This window comes from Diospyros lotus, chromosome 6 (assembly GCF_014633365.1).
Source record: "Diospyros lotus cultivar Yz01 chromosome 6, ASM1463336v1, whole genome shotgun sequence".
NCBI classification, from domain to species: Eukaryota; Viridiplantae; Streptophyta; class Magnoliopsida; order Ericales; family Ebenaceae; genus Diospyros; species Diospyros lotus.
Window position 1 is genome coordinate 6,496,770 of NC_068343.1, and position 15,575 is coordinate 6,512,344.

Consider the following 15,575-nt stretch of genomic DNA (forward strand, 5'->3'; position numbering starts at 1 on the left):
CCATTTAATATAGTAATAGCGCATAAAAGTTTAGAAATAAAAGAGTTCATGAATCTCGCTAGTTTCTTAGAAAGTGATAGTATTTATGCGTATGTATATATATATATATACTCAAAAAATTATAATATATATAAGTATAATATCGATTTCGGTTCGGTTCAAATTACGGTTTGAAAAAAAAAAAATTAGTAACATGTTATACATATTTTTCGCACTACTTTTTATGGGCTAGACTCAGTCCAATAGCCCCGCCCAATCTCCTAAAGCCCAATAAGCCCAGGCAAGCTCATACATCGCTGAAATCCGAGCTCAGATCATAGAACCAAGCGAGCTCCCAGCAGGGCTCCCAAGCAAGCTCCCGACAAGGCTTTCAACCAGCTCTCAATAATATACTCAACGAGCTCCCAGTAATGCTTCTAACTCGCTGGCCTAACCTTATAGTTTGCCCGTCAAACTATTCAGCTCGCCTAGCAACAAAATTGCTAAATAATCGGAGGTAGGGATCCACTTACTTTATAAGACAAATCGGATCCTTGGTAATACAGTGCCTCACTCCTGAATTTATGGAGATGATAAGGACATCTTGTCCCCTATGATATCATCTCTACACTTTTGTATTTTATGCAATTGTAAACATCTCTCGCTATAAATAGGGGTCAATAACACCATTATAAGAGGATAAGACTGAGAATACCATACTGTGACTTTACCGGAATGCTCAGAGAATAATCGTGGAGTAGGCATCATTTTGACCAAATCATATAAAAATTCCTTATGTTCTTTCTATTTTATTTTTTCTCTTTGCAGTTGGGTTTATTCATTCGCTACAGCCTACGAATCACAATTGGTTAAATCTGAACGTCAATATAATCAAACCAAATATATTAATTTTTAATTTTTTAGAATCAAAACCTAACTTTTGAATCAATTCAAAAAGCATAATTCAATCCAATTTGATCTAATTAATCGATTTTCGAATATTTTTTGTGACCTATTTTTCATTGTGTTCAATTGATAAAGGAAAAGATAAGAGTTGTAGAACATAAAGGGGGCAAAACGGGGAAAGTGGATAAATTTATTAAGGAGCAGGCCCAGGCCGGCGGATGAAAAAGCTAAGCTCAGCGGAGTAGCGAAAACACGATCGACTTTCCGGTGCGTCGGAAAATGCAGAAGGAAGAGAGACAACAAAAGTTCCATGAGGCCCTCCTCGATATGCTTTATCCTCCTCCATCTCCTCCTCATCTAGTATACTCTCTCTCTCTCTCTGAGAGTCTTTCTCTGTTTATTCTAAGCGTACTAAAGGAAAACATTAAAACGCAGGTTCAAGATGGGGGAGAACCGTTGAACGTATTGAGCGATGGATTGAATTTGAATCGTACTCGAGGTCTCTTTTTAGGTAATTTTGACTACGTTCTTGTTTGGGTTTGAAGTAATTGGGAGGACATGTTAGGGTTTTGATAATTTTTAGGTGCAGATGAATTGGGGCAGAATGGATCCTCCTCGTCCTCGTGCAGTGAAGACGGGGATGAAATTGGGCCCGGGAAGCTATCGAGGGCACAGAGGAAGAGGCTTCGGAAGAGGAAGCTCAAGGAAGAAGCTTCACGTCGCAGGAAGATTATTGGACCCCTGTTACCTGCTGATAGTGGTGATGATGGCCATGGCAATCCCAGAAATGAGCCTCAAGGTGTTCGACGCAATGTCTCCGAAGAATCAGAAATTGGAGACAAGCCTGGTGAATTTTTATTGTCAATGATTGAAAAATTCATAATTAACATTACAACCATAAAGTTTTCAAGTTCACACGTGCAGAATTAAGTAGTGCATTACTTAAAGCCAACGATGTCTATCGTATGTTATGAGATACCTCACCCACATGCTGCCAGGAATATGCAAATTACTTCCTTGCTTTTAGTTGATGTAATAGTTTACCAGTCATGACAAATGTTGCCTGTGAATTCTGATTTACAGCCACTCCTAAGCATAGATAAAGGAGGGGGTTGCCTTAGGTAGCCGACAACCAACATAAAATTTGTGGGATGAAACAATATGAATTTTAGACAAATTTGATCGGCATGCTAAACTCATGTAGGCAACCTTATGTAGTGGGATTAAGGCTTGATATGTTGGTATTGTTGTAGCTATTAACCATCAGTAAGAAACATAGAAAATGCCATCTTACGGCTTGAAGAACAAATGGATTTAAGTTTCCAAATTTTAAAATGATGATTTATTAAGAAAGTCAATGGAACAGGAAATGTTTTAGCTGTTTTGCATAAGGGAAGTTCAAGTAGGTCACTGGACAACCACACATATTTTTGTGCAATTTAGAATTGATGATAGTAAGGCCTATGATAAGGTCCCTAAAGAAGTATTATGGAGGGTTTTAGTGAAGAAATGAGTCTAAATAGCCTATATACAAGCCCTTAAGGACATGTATTACAATGCAGAGACAAGGGTCAGGACATGCTGAGGGAATACTGAACCGTTTAAAATTACAATGGGACTGCATCAAGATTCTGCATTAAGTCCATACTTATTTGCTTTAGTAATAGATGAACTTACTAAACACATTCAGACAGAGGTGCCATGGTGTATGCTATTTGCAAGTGACATAGTGTTGGTGGATGAAACGCAAGAGGGAGTGAATACTAAGTTTGAGTTGTGGAGAAACAATTTAGAATCTAAGGGATTTAAATTAAGTAGAAGGAAAACATAATATATGGAATGTAAATTTAATAAGAATGCAAGAGTGGAGAATGCTATAATAAAATTGGAAGACCAAATCATACAAAGAAAAGACCATTTTCGATATTTGGGATTAGTGATTCAAAAAGATGGAGAAATTCACGAGGATATCACGCATAGAATTCAGGTAGATTGGCTAAAATGGAGAAATGCATCGGGGGTGTTATGTGATGGTAAAATCTCATTAAAACTGAAAGAAAAATTCTATAGGACAACTATAAGACTAGTTTTGTTGTATGGCTCAGAATGTTAGGCAATCAAATACCAGGATGAGCAAAAGACGAGCGTAGCGGAGATGAGAATGCTAAGATAGATGTGCAGCCATACAAGAAAAGATAAAATTAAAAATGAGGTTATTCGTAATAAGGTAGAAGTAGTGCCAATCGAGGAGAAGATGAGAGAGACTAGACTAAGATGGTTTGGTGATGTGAGAAGAAGACCAAGAGACGCTCTTATAAGTAGAGTTGATGAAATGGAACAATTAGTCAAAAAAAGAGGTAGAGGCGGATTTAAAAAAAATTTGGAAGAGACGTTAAAGTTTGATATGAAGTGTATGAGCCTAAATAAAGATATGACAAAAGACAGAAATATATGGAAGTCTAGAATTCATGTAACCGACCCCACATAGTGGGATAAAGGCTAGATATGTTGTTGTTGTTGTTGTTATTAGAATTGATGATAGTAAGTAACATCCTTAGTGAGGGAAAGGTGTTAAGAACTGCTCAAAACATTAATAATTATTTTACACTTAATTTAGAGTTGAAATTCAGAGAAGTTCACATTTATTGAAAGTTACTAATTAGTTAAAAAATTGTGGTTCAGGAGATGCTGCTGCTTGCAAAAACTATGACAAGATAAAGCACAGAAGGATGGCGAAAAAGCTGGCCAGGGAGAGGTTAAAGCCCCCTGCTACAGAGAATTCTGTTCAAGGTTATGGTCCTTTGAGTAAAAATGGGAGCTTGACCAAAGAATGAATAAAGTTTTGTGGCCAATTTGTTTGAGTTGTAATGATCAAATAACTCTTTTACAGTTGTAGTTCTTTTAGCTTGTATTTGTTTATTTCTTCCCCTAAAATTAGTTGAGTGGATATCCTAGCATGTAAGTGACAGGGTAAAGTCAAGAAATGAAATGAGGATACAACACCTTTGAAGTTCATTCCACAGTGTTATTTATTTATCCTTTGAGAAGTAACTGCAATTTGGATCTTTTCCCGTCCAGGTAGGTAATTTTGTTAAAGCCGTTTCAAGTTCTGTGTTTTGATGTCTTCATTCTACAAAGTTTTAGTAAAGAGAGAAGATTCCATTCTCTGATTTTACACGTATTACTAATATGCTTTTAAGGAATTCTCTAACCATGTATGCAATCTTGCATGATTAAGCATGGATTCTGAAGCTTGTAAAGATGACTATTAAGTTGAAATTTGAATGGGTACACGGGCACTTTTCCTATCATCCCCCCCCGCGCGTGGGGGCGCGCGCGAACCAAAAAAGAAAAAAAAAAAAAAAAACTTTTACTCTCTGTTTGATTTGTTGCAGTCGAAATGGTCCTTTTTGACATTTTGGTTGTAGTGTCTTCTGTATTCTTAGATTTCTTTCTGTAACCTTTCTGCTTTAGAATGCAGGGTTTTTTGGTTCTCTGCTCTGGTGTAGCTGAAGACATCCATAGTGAAGTGAGGGAGCAATTGGCATAAAGGTTGTTCGATAAGGGATTGATTGTTGTGCCCCAACATAACTACAATCTCGGGCACAAACCATCTGCCAGTTGCTTGCTTTGTTTCTCTACGTCCTTCGCTAATTGTTGGTGCTCAACTTGTTGCAGATTTTGTAGTTATGTTTGAATTTGTTGTGGCTGAGATGGACCCAGAGGTCCTCCCCTTGTGTGAAGAGTAGCACATTTTGGTGACTTGAGGCATTCCGTCGGCTGCGTGTTTGGGGTCCGTGACTGTCTTGCCGATTATAGAATTTCATTATCCATTTAGTTATGAATGATGACACAATATTTATATTTGACGATTTTGGAGAGTTGAATGCATAATAAATCGGGGGATAAATATGAAGCCTGAAGGTGAAGGCTTGCTTGCTTGGTTCTACTTTATTTTATAAAGGAATGTCATGTTTGTCGTATATTTAAAAAATGTTTATTCATGAACAGTATTATTCACTTTGCTATTTACAGAATAACTCCTGCCTCGTGAGTATTTGTCTTTAACCAGTGGCGATTATATGGTTAGTGATAAGGGAAAATAATTATAAATTTATGTATCCTCAAATATTCTTTTTTTTTTTTTTTTAGGAGAGTTAATGACAGTATATTGCATATCTCATTAGTTACATCCTATTTATTGACTCCTTTATTGCTTGGCAAAATAGTCCATGTCCCAAAAGATTTGCACAAAATTTGAAAACCTAACTTGGGGAATCGGGTTGAGTATATTACTTAGTCGTTGTATACTCGGCCTATATAAAGAAGTAAGGGCTTAAACAAGTAAGTATATAGAACTTAAGAGTGGAGGTCCCTCTAGACTAAATTTTTTTCCTGCAAGTTCCAGTATTCTTTTATGCATTATTTTATTTATTTTCTGAGTGATTTAATCACCCCAAAACAAAAATATTTTCATGTAGATGCTATATATTTTTCCCACCAACTCTTTTATGTGAATATATATATATATGTATATATCTGAGGTTATATTTTAATTTTTTTTAATTTTTTTGGTCCAACTCTGAAGTGAATTTGGACTAAATTCAAGTATTTTAAAAATATATTCAAACAATGAATTTCAAATTGCAAATTAAAATTAAAGAAAGAAAGGCCTGATTAACCATTTTTATTGCATGTATGTCTTGACCATTATTAATGTGAGAAAATGGTGACGAAATTTCTTGCTTTATTATATATATAAATGTTGGTCTGGACATTCAATTTGTATCTATATATATATATATATTCAAAAAGGGCAAGCAGTAATATATTATAGGAAAAATGTTTAAATCGACCCTCAAACAATTTGAATTAGATCAATTGAGCTCAAAATTAAATTTTTAACCAAATAAATCCAAACTTTTTATTTACGAACTAAGTAAACCCAATTTTTGCTTGACTCAAATTTAATTTTGAGCTCAATTGACTCAATTAAAATAGTTGGAGGACCGATTTGAATCTTTTTTCATATATTATATGTGTGACATTACGCACAGAATTTTCAATTTATACAAGGACAGTTGATAAAAGAGGAAAAATATATGTATATGAAATGAAAACATTAATCACCTTGGTTGCTTATGCATTAATAGGTATATTTGTTGCTTCATTTGTTTTTCAATCGAACCTTGAGAGCTTATAAATAAGCATGGTGACAAACCTCCAAGTGGTCACAGTACTACTGAATGTGATATTGGTGCATTCTTTTGTGCTCGATATATCTATATATAAATATAAGACACGATGGGTAGTTTCCATGCCATTGCTTTGGTATTGTGCATGGTTTTGACAAGCACTCGACCACTCACTTCTTCAAGCGTGATGCAATATGGGGCAGTTGGAGATGGAAAAACAGATGATACCCAGGTGATTATGTTTTGCGCTGCCTGTGTTGGATCCCTGTGTTTATGTTTGTGTCTATGATATTAATTTACTTGAGATTTGCATGTATATATATATATATATATTTGAATTAAAAGAAATTAATTTGGCCCTTTTTTCAGACATATATATATTACACAAGATATACATAACATAAATAACGCAGGTTTAATTTTTTCCACGTACGGTTAGTAATTATATAAGTAGGGTACCAACCAATTTATATATGTTGGTATTATCAAATAACAGGCATTTGCGAAGGCATGGACAGCTGCTTGTGGATCTAAATCAGACAACACTGTCGTTGTACCTGCTGGAAAGAACTTCTTGGTGCGTCCCCTTCAGTTCCAAGGTCCATGCAAATCCTCGTCCATCAAGTTCCAGGTCAACCTCATCTTCTTCATTAATTCATTTCACTATCTGTCTATATTAATTTCTTCCAGCTGATATATAATAATAATATTATAATAAAAGCCCTTTTTCTCTATTATTCTAGATTCAGAAATAATATATTTCCTTTTTTTTGTTTGTTTATTTTTCAACAGGTTATGGGAAAAATTACAGCCCCCAGCAAAAACAACTTTGGGGCGGGGAAGGATAATTGGCTTGTTTTCACGAATATTGATGGACTTGTTGTCAGCGGGAATGGGCAAATTGATGGCAATGGGCAAGCTTGGTGGCCAGGTTGTGGACAAGTAAGTAGTAGGTGGTGAACCCAATATTAATTTGCATATTAATCTGTAATATATTGATCTTGCCCTTTTTTTTTTCTTTTTGAGTATTTTGAGAAGTAAATTTTAACTCCATGTACTCTTAATGATCAGGGTTCATCGTGCCAAAGGCCTACTGTAAGTAGAAAAACATATAAACCATTCTCATTAATTTATTATGGATTCATATTCAAAGCATGTCAGTATATGCTATGCTACGATTATATATGTTCATTGTGCTAATGAGCCTAATGCATGAATTATTCATGTTGATATACTGTTAGGCTTTGGAGTTCAATTCATGCAAAAACTTTAAGCTCGATGGATTGACTCATAACAACAGTCCAAAAAATCACATTTCCGTGACAAACTGCCAGAGCTCTACCATCTCCAATCTCCATATCATCGCCCCCCAAACAAGTCCTAACACCGACGGAATTGACATTAGCTCCTCAACCAATATTTTCATCAATCATTGTGACATTGGAACGGGTTATTATTAATTAATTCTCTAAGACATTTTCTTTTTTTTTTTGGAGATCATTTTTGTTCATTCATAAATTACTATTTGAAATAATTACATAGGTGATGATTGCATTGCCATCAATAATGGTAGCTCCTACATCAACATCAGCAGGGTAAATTGCGGCCCTGGCCACGGGATTAGGTATTTTTATTAATATTAATTCTATCGAATTACAAGGGACCTATATATAGTTTTTATGATTAATTTGGAAATTTTGTTGAGAGTATGCTACATATATATATATGTATAATTCTTGGCCAATATTGGCATATATATTATTAGCATTGGAAGCTTGGGAATTGATGGGAGTGAAGGGCAAGTGGAAGAAGTGCATGTGAGCGACTGTACCTTCACCAGAACGAAAAATGGGGCAAGAATCAAGACATATAAGGTAAGGAAATTCTTAAATATATTAATTAAACCAATACCAAATATATATATATATAATATATGGTCTTAGAAATTTATTAAATTCTATATATATATATATATCATTTTTGTTTTCACTTTCCCCTGCAGGGCGGACGTGGATTCATTAGAAAGATCAATTATGAAAGAATTACACTAGTCGACACTCTGAACCCCATACTGATCGATCAGCACTATTGCCCCAATAATGTTTGCCAAGATGTAAGACAAGACGGACAATTAGTATATTTTAAGATAATTATTATCATCAGTATTAATTTAAACACAAAAAGTCTTGTAATAAATTAATTGTTCTAATTAAATTTGGTAGGCATTGGACGTGAATATAAGGGAGATATCATTCGTGGGATTTGAAGGGACGAGCGGACAAGAAGCTGCGATCCAACTGAACTGCAGTGCAATTGTAGCTTGCACAGGTATTGTGCTGACGGGGATCAACATGACACCAGCCGGCCCTGCCTCCGGAAAGAGTCTTCGAGCCACCTGCATTAACGCCCACGGAACGTCCAGTCCTTCTAATGTACCTGCTGTCTCTTGCTTGCTTCCCTAGCCAGTAGCCACCTTACCTGGCTGGCTGGCTGGCTCTATGAACAACAACATGCATGCATTATCATCATTTTAATTGTTAGCTTCTTCATGCATGGAGAACTGGCCGGCCGGGAACCCACTTCCATGAACGCTCACTCCTTGCTCACATATTTCTTCTTCTTCTTCTTCTTCTTGGTTTAATCGTCTTCATCCTTCATGTGATTTTATCCGCCAAGAGATAATAATAGTGTCTAAATCAATCTTTTCTTATTGAATTTGAATTATTATATATGAAATATTAATTAATTAATGTAGCACGAAGAAGACCGAAAATACTAAGAATAAACAAAATACATACACTTCTATTATTATAAATCAAATAAAAATAAGAATACCAAACTTACCCTTAAGTGGAAAAAAGTGGAGCCAATCAATATTTTGATAGAGAAAAATAAATAAAAAAGTGAAAAAATGTAACCGTGTATAAATTATATTATTTTGTTTTTGTTCTTTCTTTCATAAAAAATTTCTTAAAGCTTGTTTGGTTGATTTTTTATGTTTATTATTATTCTAAAAATAAAAATATAAAACGACATTATTTGATTATTTGTTTTTGCTTTCAAAAATAAGAAAAGAAATAATGGAGATGAGTACTCGTAAATATTATAATTATTTAAAACACAATGTGTCATTGTGAACCAATTTTTGACCATGGTTGTTGCTAAGAAGCAAAATAATTTTCAACTTTTGAAGTTAAAAACATAAATATGGTATTTGAAAATTCAATCAAAACTCATATTATTGAGAACAAAATTAATTATTTAGATATTATTTTACTTCTATAATTTAAAGATAAATTGAAAATTAATTTAATTTTGTAATTTAAAAATAAATTAGATTTCACTTAGTTTATGGACGAATTAGTTTTTGTAATTCCTTAATGGTAATTTGAAGTTTTGCTTGGTTCAGAAACTAAATAAGGTTAGTGGTTATATTTCTCTTTTTTATCTTTATTTTTTTCTCAAATTATTAATTAACGCCACTTTCTTCCACTTAAGAATAAATTTGATATCTTTATTTTTAATTAATTCATAATAGTAAAATTGTTTGCAATCATTTAAGATTGATTTGGGGCATTGTAGTCATTTTATTAGTGTAAATCTATTTTTTTTTATGTAAAAAATGATATCAAAAGAGATTTTTGATAAAAAAAAATAAAATTATAAAAGAGTTAAATGTCTCAAATTATAAATTTCGAAAGAGATTTTGTAATTTTTAACCTAAAATAAAATTAAATATAAGTACACAATTGGGCCCTTAAAGGAGGCGATACAGAATTTCGGAAGAAAAAAAAAAAAAAAGAAAGAAGAAGAAAAGCAAAGCACATAGACCATAAACACTATTAAATTACCTGTGAAGAAAAAAAAAAAAAAAAAAGAAGGTGGTTTGTCATAATTCATAAATGATTTATAGGGACGAAAAATCGAAAGAAAGGGGCAACAGGGAGGAGGAATTCTGTAGATCCGGGCGCACGAAGCCGTAGCTGCGGAGCACCTGATTATCAGCGAAATTCAAGGCCTTTTCGATGCCGTTCCAGCAGGCTTCATCGGTGTAACCCGGGTGGTCCCCGCTACACGGCTGACATCCCGTGAAATGCGTGATGAAAGGCCGTCTCGCCGCCCCTCCATCCTTAAGATACGCATCCCTGATCGCCGCGTAATGCTCCCACATTTTCTCCCCGTCCCGCCGCCTCAACTCTCTCGCCGCCGCCTCCTCCACTTTAACGTAGCCGTCTCCGATGCTGTCCAGCGAGCCCAATATCCCGGCCCAGTACCCACTCAACGTGTACTGGTTCTCAATGTAGATCTTGGGCCCCCATTTCGCCTTCTCTTTCAGCAGCAAATAAACCAGAGCCGACTGATCATCCGAATTCGGGTACATCTTATCCGTCAAAGTAGATGTTAGGATTTGGCCCCACTTTTCGTAGTTTGGAGTCTGTGGGCCCATTCCGGCCCATACTTGCAAGAAGTCCATCGACCACTGGCAGTTTCTGATCAGAAACACGCCGGCGTTCACCGCGACCCAGCTCCTCTTCTCGTAGATCAAATTGGGCCAGCCGTCGACCACGAGGTTGTGGCTTTTGTACCTGTCGAGTGGGGGCTTAAAGTCCATGTCGGTGAATACGGCGTCGGAGTCGACCCAAAGGATCCACTCGGCCTCCGGGTGGGCCAGCATGGCGGCTCGGACCACGGGGATCTTGGCCCAATAAGCGGGCATGGCCGGATGAAGCAAAGCGTTATTGTAGAAGAGATCGTAGCCGTGGATTCGGCAGTAGTCGACCTTGTTCTTGAAAAGCCTGAGCAGCAAGTGATCGCCTATTGGGTTCTTGCATGGCCACGGCTGCGACCCCGTCAAGACGAAAATGCGCTCGCCGGCTGCGGCAAATGAGGGGTGATGGTTCAGCCATTGCCGTCGCTTCTTGTCCCAGTTCTTTATTGGCTTGTCTATGGAGTAGCTCAGATTTGGGTCGTCGTAGAATGTTGTGTTGGCTGGGTCATCGTGGTGCAAGCTCAGGCTACCGTTCGGCGCCGTGCTGCAGGCGGGCGTACCTACGGCCGCATCTGTCAACTTCGTCAGTTCTGAAATGGTCGCAAAGTTTGATGGCCAGAGAGTCCAAAGCATTAACAGAACCACCATGGTTCCGCAAACAACAGCGGGTTTGGGTTGAAGTATGCTTTTGGCCATGCTTGGAAAATCTGCAAGTCGGGCGATACCAATTTAATGATTAATCCGCCGGAAGGATTATAAATTAGAGAACAAAAAGAATGAAAACGTGGGTGCCACGAAAAGCCTACCGTACGTAGCAACCAATGAACTGTCTTTCTGATAAATAATTGGATTGCCCTTGCAAGGCAACTGGTATCAGTACCGATGATGAAGCAACACGACTAAATCAAAACCAAAACGAATCACCAAATATGCCCAAGACACCACTCGAGTGGAAGGGAAATTTAGAGTCAAAATTTTGCTCAGAAAGAGAGACTTTTAGCTCAGAAACTGAAATTATTATGGACATAATAATAGTCCGAACGACGACTTGGCCAATAAAATAAAGAGCGTGATGTATATGCACACCACTCAAGGATTCCCGCAGTTTATGCCACCAATCATCTTCCTCGTCAAAGCCTCTTGATCCTTGCACATCGCATGCATGTGGAATAAGCGCTTTTTTTATTAGAAAATTGGACTTTGTGTATTTTTTTTTTTTTTCTTCTCCTTTCTTTTGCCAGATGTGTACAAAATTTTCAATTATAACAAGATACATTATTTATTTGACGTATTGTCAATACAAATTAACCATGATCAGCGGAACGCAAAATAATTAAGAAATTGCGGATTCTAGATTGAAACTGTTCTTCTCATTGACATATGGTAATTTCATAGTATCTTACGTATTTTGATGTTTTATATTTTATGCTGGAACATCAAACGGCAAGGCTGAGACAGAGGAAGACTCCTGTAGGTGAGGGTGCACGAACCCATACCTACGAAGCACCTGATTATCCGCAAAATTCAAAGCCCTCTCCATCCCCACCCAGCAAAACTCACCCTTGTACGCCGGATTATGTTCGCCGTTGCACGGCTGGCAGCCGGTAAAATGGGTGATGAACGGCCTCCGCCAGCTGCCCCGGCCGTAGCCGGCGTCGCTCAGATACGTCTCCCTCAGCGCAGCGTAGCTCTCCGCTTCCTTCTCCGCGTGTCTCCTCCTTAACATGCGCACCCCCTCCTCTATCTCCACGTAACTCGCTGTGACATTATCGAGCGTTCCCACAACGTCCAGCCAGTATCCTTGGAAGTAGTACTCCCCCTCTACATAAATTTTGTCGGTCCATTTTTCCTTCTCTTTCAGCATCAAGTAAATCAGAGCCGACTGATCGTCCGACTCCGGGAACATCTTGTCCGGGAACGTCGCCTTTTGGATCCGGCCCCACTTTTTGAAGTCTGGGCTTTGTGGGCCCATGTTGGCCCAAACTTGGATGAAGTCCATGGCCCATTGACAGTTCCGGATCATAAAAACTCCGGCGTTGACGCCGACCCAGCTCCTCTTCCGGTAGATCAAGTGGGCCCAGCCGTGAACCACCAGGTTGTGGTCATTGTAACGCCGGAGCGGGAGCTTGAACTCCATATCGGTAAAGACGGCGTCCGAGTCGACCCACCAGATCCACTCGGCCTCCGGGTGGGCCACCATGGCGGCCCGGACCAGCGGCAGCTTGGCCCAGTAAGAGCGCATCTTCGGATGCAGGAAGGTGTTGCTGTAGAACACATCGCAGCCGTGGATTCTACAGTAGTCGACTTTGTTCTTGAAGCTCCTCAGCATTAGATGGTCGCCGTTCGAGTTCTTGCAGGGCGAAGGCTGCGACCCAGTGAGGAGTAGTACCCGATCCCTGGCGCCGGCGGCGAAGGAGGGGTGGTTCTGGAGCCACTCGCGTCGCTTCTCGTCCCAGTTCTGAATAGGCTTGTTTAAGGAGTAACTGAGCGATGGATCGTCGTAGAATGTCGAGTTTGGCGGGTCAAACTCTAAATCTACGTCGTCTACGCGAATAGAGCAATTCTGGGAAGTGACGCCGTCGGAAGCGGATACGGATTTGGCCGATCTGGCGGCGCTAGAGCGAGAACCGGATAAGAAGAAGAGAGCACAAAGAATGAGAACCAAGATTATGGCTGCTCCGAAGAGCAGTGATCTGTGCTTGGAAAGCCATGAGAAGTTGCAGGGAACAGTGGTTTTGGCCATGGTGGTTGGTTGGAAGTACGAGCTTGAAGAGTCTGTATCGACGATTGGCAAGGCTTTAATTAGTCATAAAAGGAATCTGAAAGTAAAAGGTTACAGTTTAGCAGAATTGTTTAATGGGTTCAAGGCGAGGGAAGAGGAGACTGGTCACGTTAATTGAGGACTGAGCGGATTGCATGCGCAGCGCATTGGGAAAAGAAGTACCCTTTTTGTCCCGTCAAACAGAGAAAAAGAGAGGGGGAAAAGTTTACCTTTAATTAATGAAGCGAGAATGGCGCGGGATGGGATGGGACTTGAGAGTTGAGAGGCTTTTAGATAGTTTGAGACAGTGCTTAATTACCCCTGCTGAAAGGACATTTTGATATCTACTTATATATTAATTGTTAGACCAAGTACAAAACGCCTTGGTCACTTCACTTGCGCTTCAACAACTGCCATTCAGTTCTACCATCTTAATCCTTCCTTCCTTACATAATAATAATAATAATAATAATGTAATGGTCAAGTGTTGGCTTTCTGGCTGAGTGCGTGAAAATTCTCCCTTGAAATTAAAATGAAGGGCCTTTTAAATTTATGAAAACAAATAAAATACTCTTACATATGGTATTGACGATTTTTACTACCTTTTCCTCCTCCTATTTAGACCCACAAATTCATTGCCTACAGGCTTAAACTCAAATTTTGAATTAGGCTCACTCACATGCTGCTGCTGCTGCTGCTATTCTTCTTCTTTCTTCATCTCCATAATTAACTACGTATACTAGCAATTTCTTCTACTTCTAGGTGGTTCAATGCTAGTCATCCATTTTATTAGTTTTATTTTCAACCCAAATACATATACCAATCTTGTGTGTTCATTTTTTTTTGTCAAAAGATGAAACTAAATTCACATTTTCATAAACAAAAGTAAATTAAAATACCCTTTTAACCATGTAAAACAAAAGACAGTCAAAAGTAGGCCAAGCATAAGTGACAGGTAATGTCAGATTGACGAATAATATTAATCCATAAAGTATATAGAATTTGCTAGATTTTATACCAATGGAGCCCCCATTAATTAATTAGTCTTCGATCGAAGAAACCCATGCATGCCTGGAGTAATCACAATATAGACCAGACTTGTTAAGTAGCCGGGTCTAGTTCAAATTCATGAGATTTAATTCATTTATAATTTATTATTAGACCAAGCAATTAAGCCCACCTCCTATATTCACCATCTATATATATATATATATATTAAGATCAGCAACTCAACGTCATACATAATTTTCCATGACAGATTGGGGTTGTGCAGTGAAATTCTCAATTCTATGAATTTAGTAGTAGTGGGTTGGGGTTACTAAATAAATCATTATTCCTACTCTACTCATACATACATCAAAGATCACAACACAATATATATATATATATATATACCCTCCTCGGAGGGCACATACATATATGAATCCTAACGAGCTAGCTTTACAATTGATGAAACAACAACATGATAATGATTTGCAATGATGCCCACTTGGGCAAACAAGAGAATCTAAGCGAACATAACGATAATTGAGTCAAAACCAGTAGTCAACCTTTATTTGCCATTTTTCTGTACGATAAGTGACAAACTCCCATCTCTATTGCATAATTTGCTTGCGTGTTTATGATATGATAATAGTTAAAACAAATTAAAGGTTCTCGTCTCGTCTAACAATGAAATGCACCATCATCATATCATAATACTAATTAAAAAAAAAAAATGAGACCTTGTTGCAGTGAAAATTATGCTTTAATCATGAACAGATTGAAGTCCAACAACCCAACAGGCTAATCTGCTTTTACATGTAAAGTGAGCAAAAGGAAAAGTAAAAAGGCAAAAGAGATGGATGATCGATGGCAGAGAATTTATATATGTATATATAAAGTGCATGCTTTAAATAATAACTACCAATGACAAGTAAAGAATTTGAATTAGAGTAATTAAGGCTCCATTATATATGTCGCACTCAATTTAGTTACCACCACAGTAATTTATTGTAATTATAAGGTCCTAAACCTTGAACGCTAGCCACGTGCATGAAAACTCCAAAAATAACAATAGCAAGCTGCCACTGAACCAAGTTAGTTAATTAGGTGGCAGGCAGCATATCAATGTATGTGTTGCTATGCGAACAATCTGATTGAAGTCCAACTCAACCCGTAGGGTGTGGGTTGCACCACCACCACACACACACACACACACTGTACTTCTCGGCTGATCCCAGACTTACTTTCTTTTTCTTTTTTT

The 15,575-nt window shown here is 37.7% G+C and overlaps 4 protein-coding genes across 6 annotated transcripts; 2 read left to right on the forward strand and 2 right to left on the reverse strand.

The window, feature by feature from the left end:
* Positions 1–1,063: 1,063 nt before the first annotated feature.
* Positions 1,064–3,919, forward strand: LOC127803101 (uncharacterized). Of its 3 annotated transcripts, none has more exons than XM_052339132.1 (4): positions 1,064–1,245; positions 1,321–1,396; positions 1,475–1,732; positions 3,568–3,919. In XM_052339132.1, the coding sequence occupies exons 1-4, from the start codon at positions 1,165–1,167 to the stop codon at positions 3,717–3,719; spliced, it is 567 nt and encodes a 188-aa protein (XP_052195092.1). In that variant the 5' UTR covers positions 1,064–1,164; the 3' UTR covers positions 3,720–3,919. The 3 variants fall into 3 exon arrangements, with proteins under 3 accessions (XP_052195092.1, XP_052195093.1, XP_052195094.1); XM_052339133.1 differs by having other exon boundaries at positions 1,321–1,384; positions 1,469–1,732; XM_052339134.1 differs by having other exon boundaries at positions 1,321–1,384.
* A 2,294-nt stretch (positions 3,920–6,213) lies between these two features.
* On the forward strand, positions 6,214–8,542 carry LOC127803721 (probable polygalacturonase At3g15720). Its single transcript, XM_052340157.1, has 9 exons — positions 6,214–6,312; positions 6,577–6,711; positions 6,873–7,022; positions 7,152–7,175; positions 7,322–7,529; positions 7,623–7,704; positions 7,846–7,954; positions 8,083–8,193; positions 8,303–8,542. The coding sequence occupies exons 1-9, from the start codon at positions 6,226–6,228 to the stop codon at positions 8,540–8,542; spliced, it is 1,146 nt and encodes a 381-aa protein (XP_052196117.1). The 5' UTR covers positions 6,214–6,225.
* A 1,261-nt stretch (positions 8,543–9,803) lies between these two features.
* Positions 9,804–11,265, reverse strand: LOC127804237 (glycosyltransferase 6-like). The gene has a single exon (XM_052341059.1). The coding sequence runs from the start codon at positions 11,263–11,265 to the stop codon at positions 9,988–9,990; it is 1,278 nt and encodes a 425-aa protein (XP_052197019.1). The 3' UTR covers positions 9,804–9,987.
* Positions 11,266–11,987: 722 nt separating this feature from the next.
* LOC127804236 (glycosyltransferase 6-like) lies at positions 11,988–15,472 on the reverse strand. The gene has a single exon (XM_052341058.1). It carries the CDS (start codon positions 13,310–13,312, stop codon positions 11,993–11,995), a length of 1,320 nt encoding a protein of 439 aa, XP_052197018.1. The 5' UTR covers positions 13,313–15,472; the 3' UTR covers positions 11,988–11,992.
* Positions 15,473–15,575: the final 103 nt, after the last annotated feature.

Excerpts from the sequence above, each read along its gene's own strand:
- LOC127803101 (XM_052339132.1), top strand. The coding sequence starts at position 1,165 with ATGCAGAAGGAAGAGAGACAACAAAAGTTCCATGAGGCCCTCCTCGAT. Across the intron at positions 1,246-1,320 it reads CTCCATCTCCTCCTCATCTA|GTTCAAGATGGGGGAGAACC; the intron begins GTATACTCTCTC and ends ATTAAAACGCAG. Across the intron at positions 1,733-3,567 it reads AGAAATTGGAGACAAGCCTG|GAGATGCTGCTGCTTGCAAA; the intron begins GTGAATTTTTAT and ends ATTGTGGTTCAG.
- LOC127803721 (XM_052340157.1), top strand. The coding sequence starts at position 6,226 with ATGGTTTTGACAAGCACTCGACCACTCACTTCTTCAAGCGTGATGCAA. Across the intron at positions 7,176-7,321 it reads CATCGTGCCAAAGGCCTACT|GCTTTGGAGTTCAATTCATG; the intron begins GTAAGTAGAAAA and ends ATATACTGTTAG. Across the intron at positions 7,955-8,082 it reads CAAGAATCAAGACATATAAG|GGCGGACGTGGATTCATTAG; the intron begins GTAAGGAAATTC and ends TTTCCCCTGCAG.
- LOC127804237 (XM_052341059.1), bottom strand. The coding sequence starts at position 11,265 with ATGGCCAAAAGCATACTTCAACCCAAACCCGCTGTTGTTTGCGGAACC.
- LOC127804236 (XM_052341058.1), bottom strand. The coding sequence starts at position 13,312 with ATGGCCAAAACCACTGTTCCCTGCAACTTCTCATGGCTTTCCAAGCAC.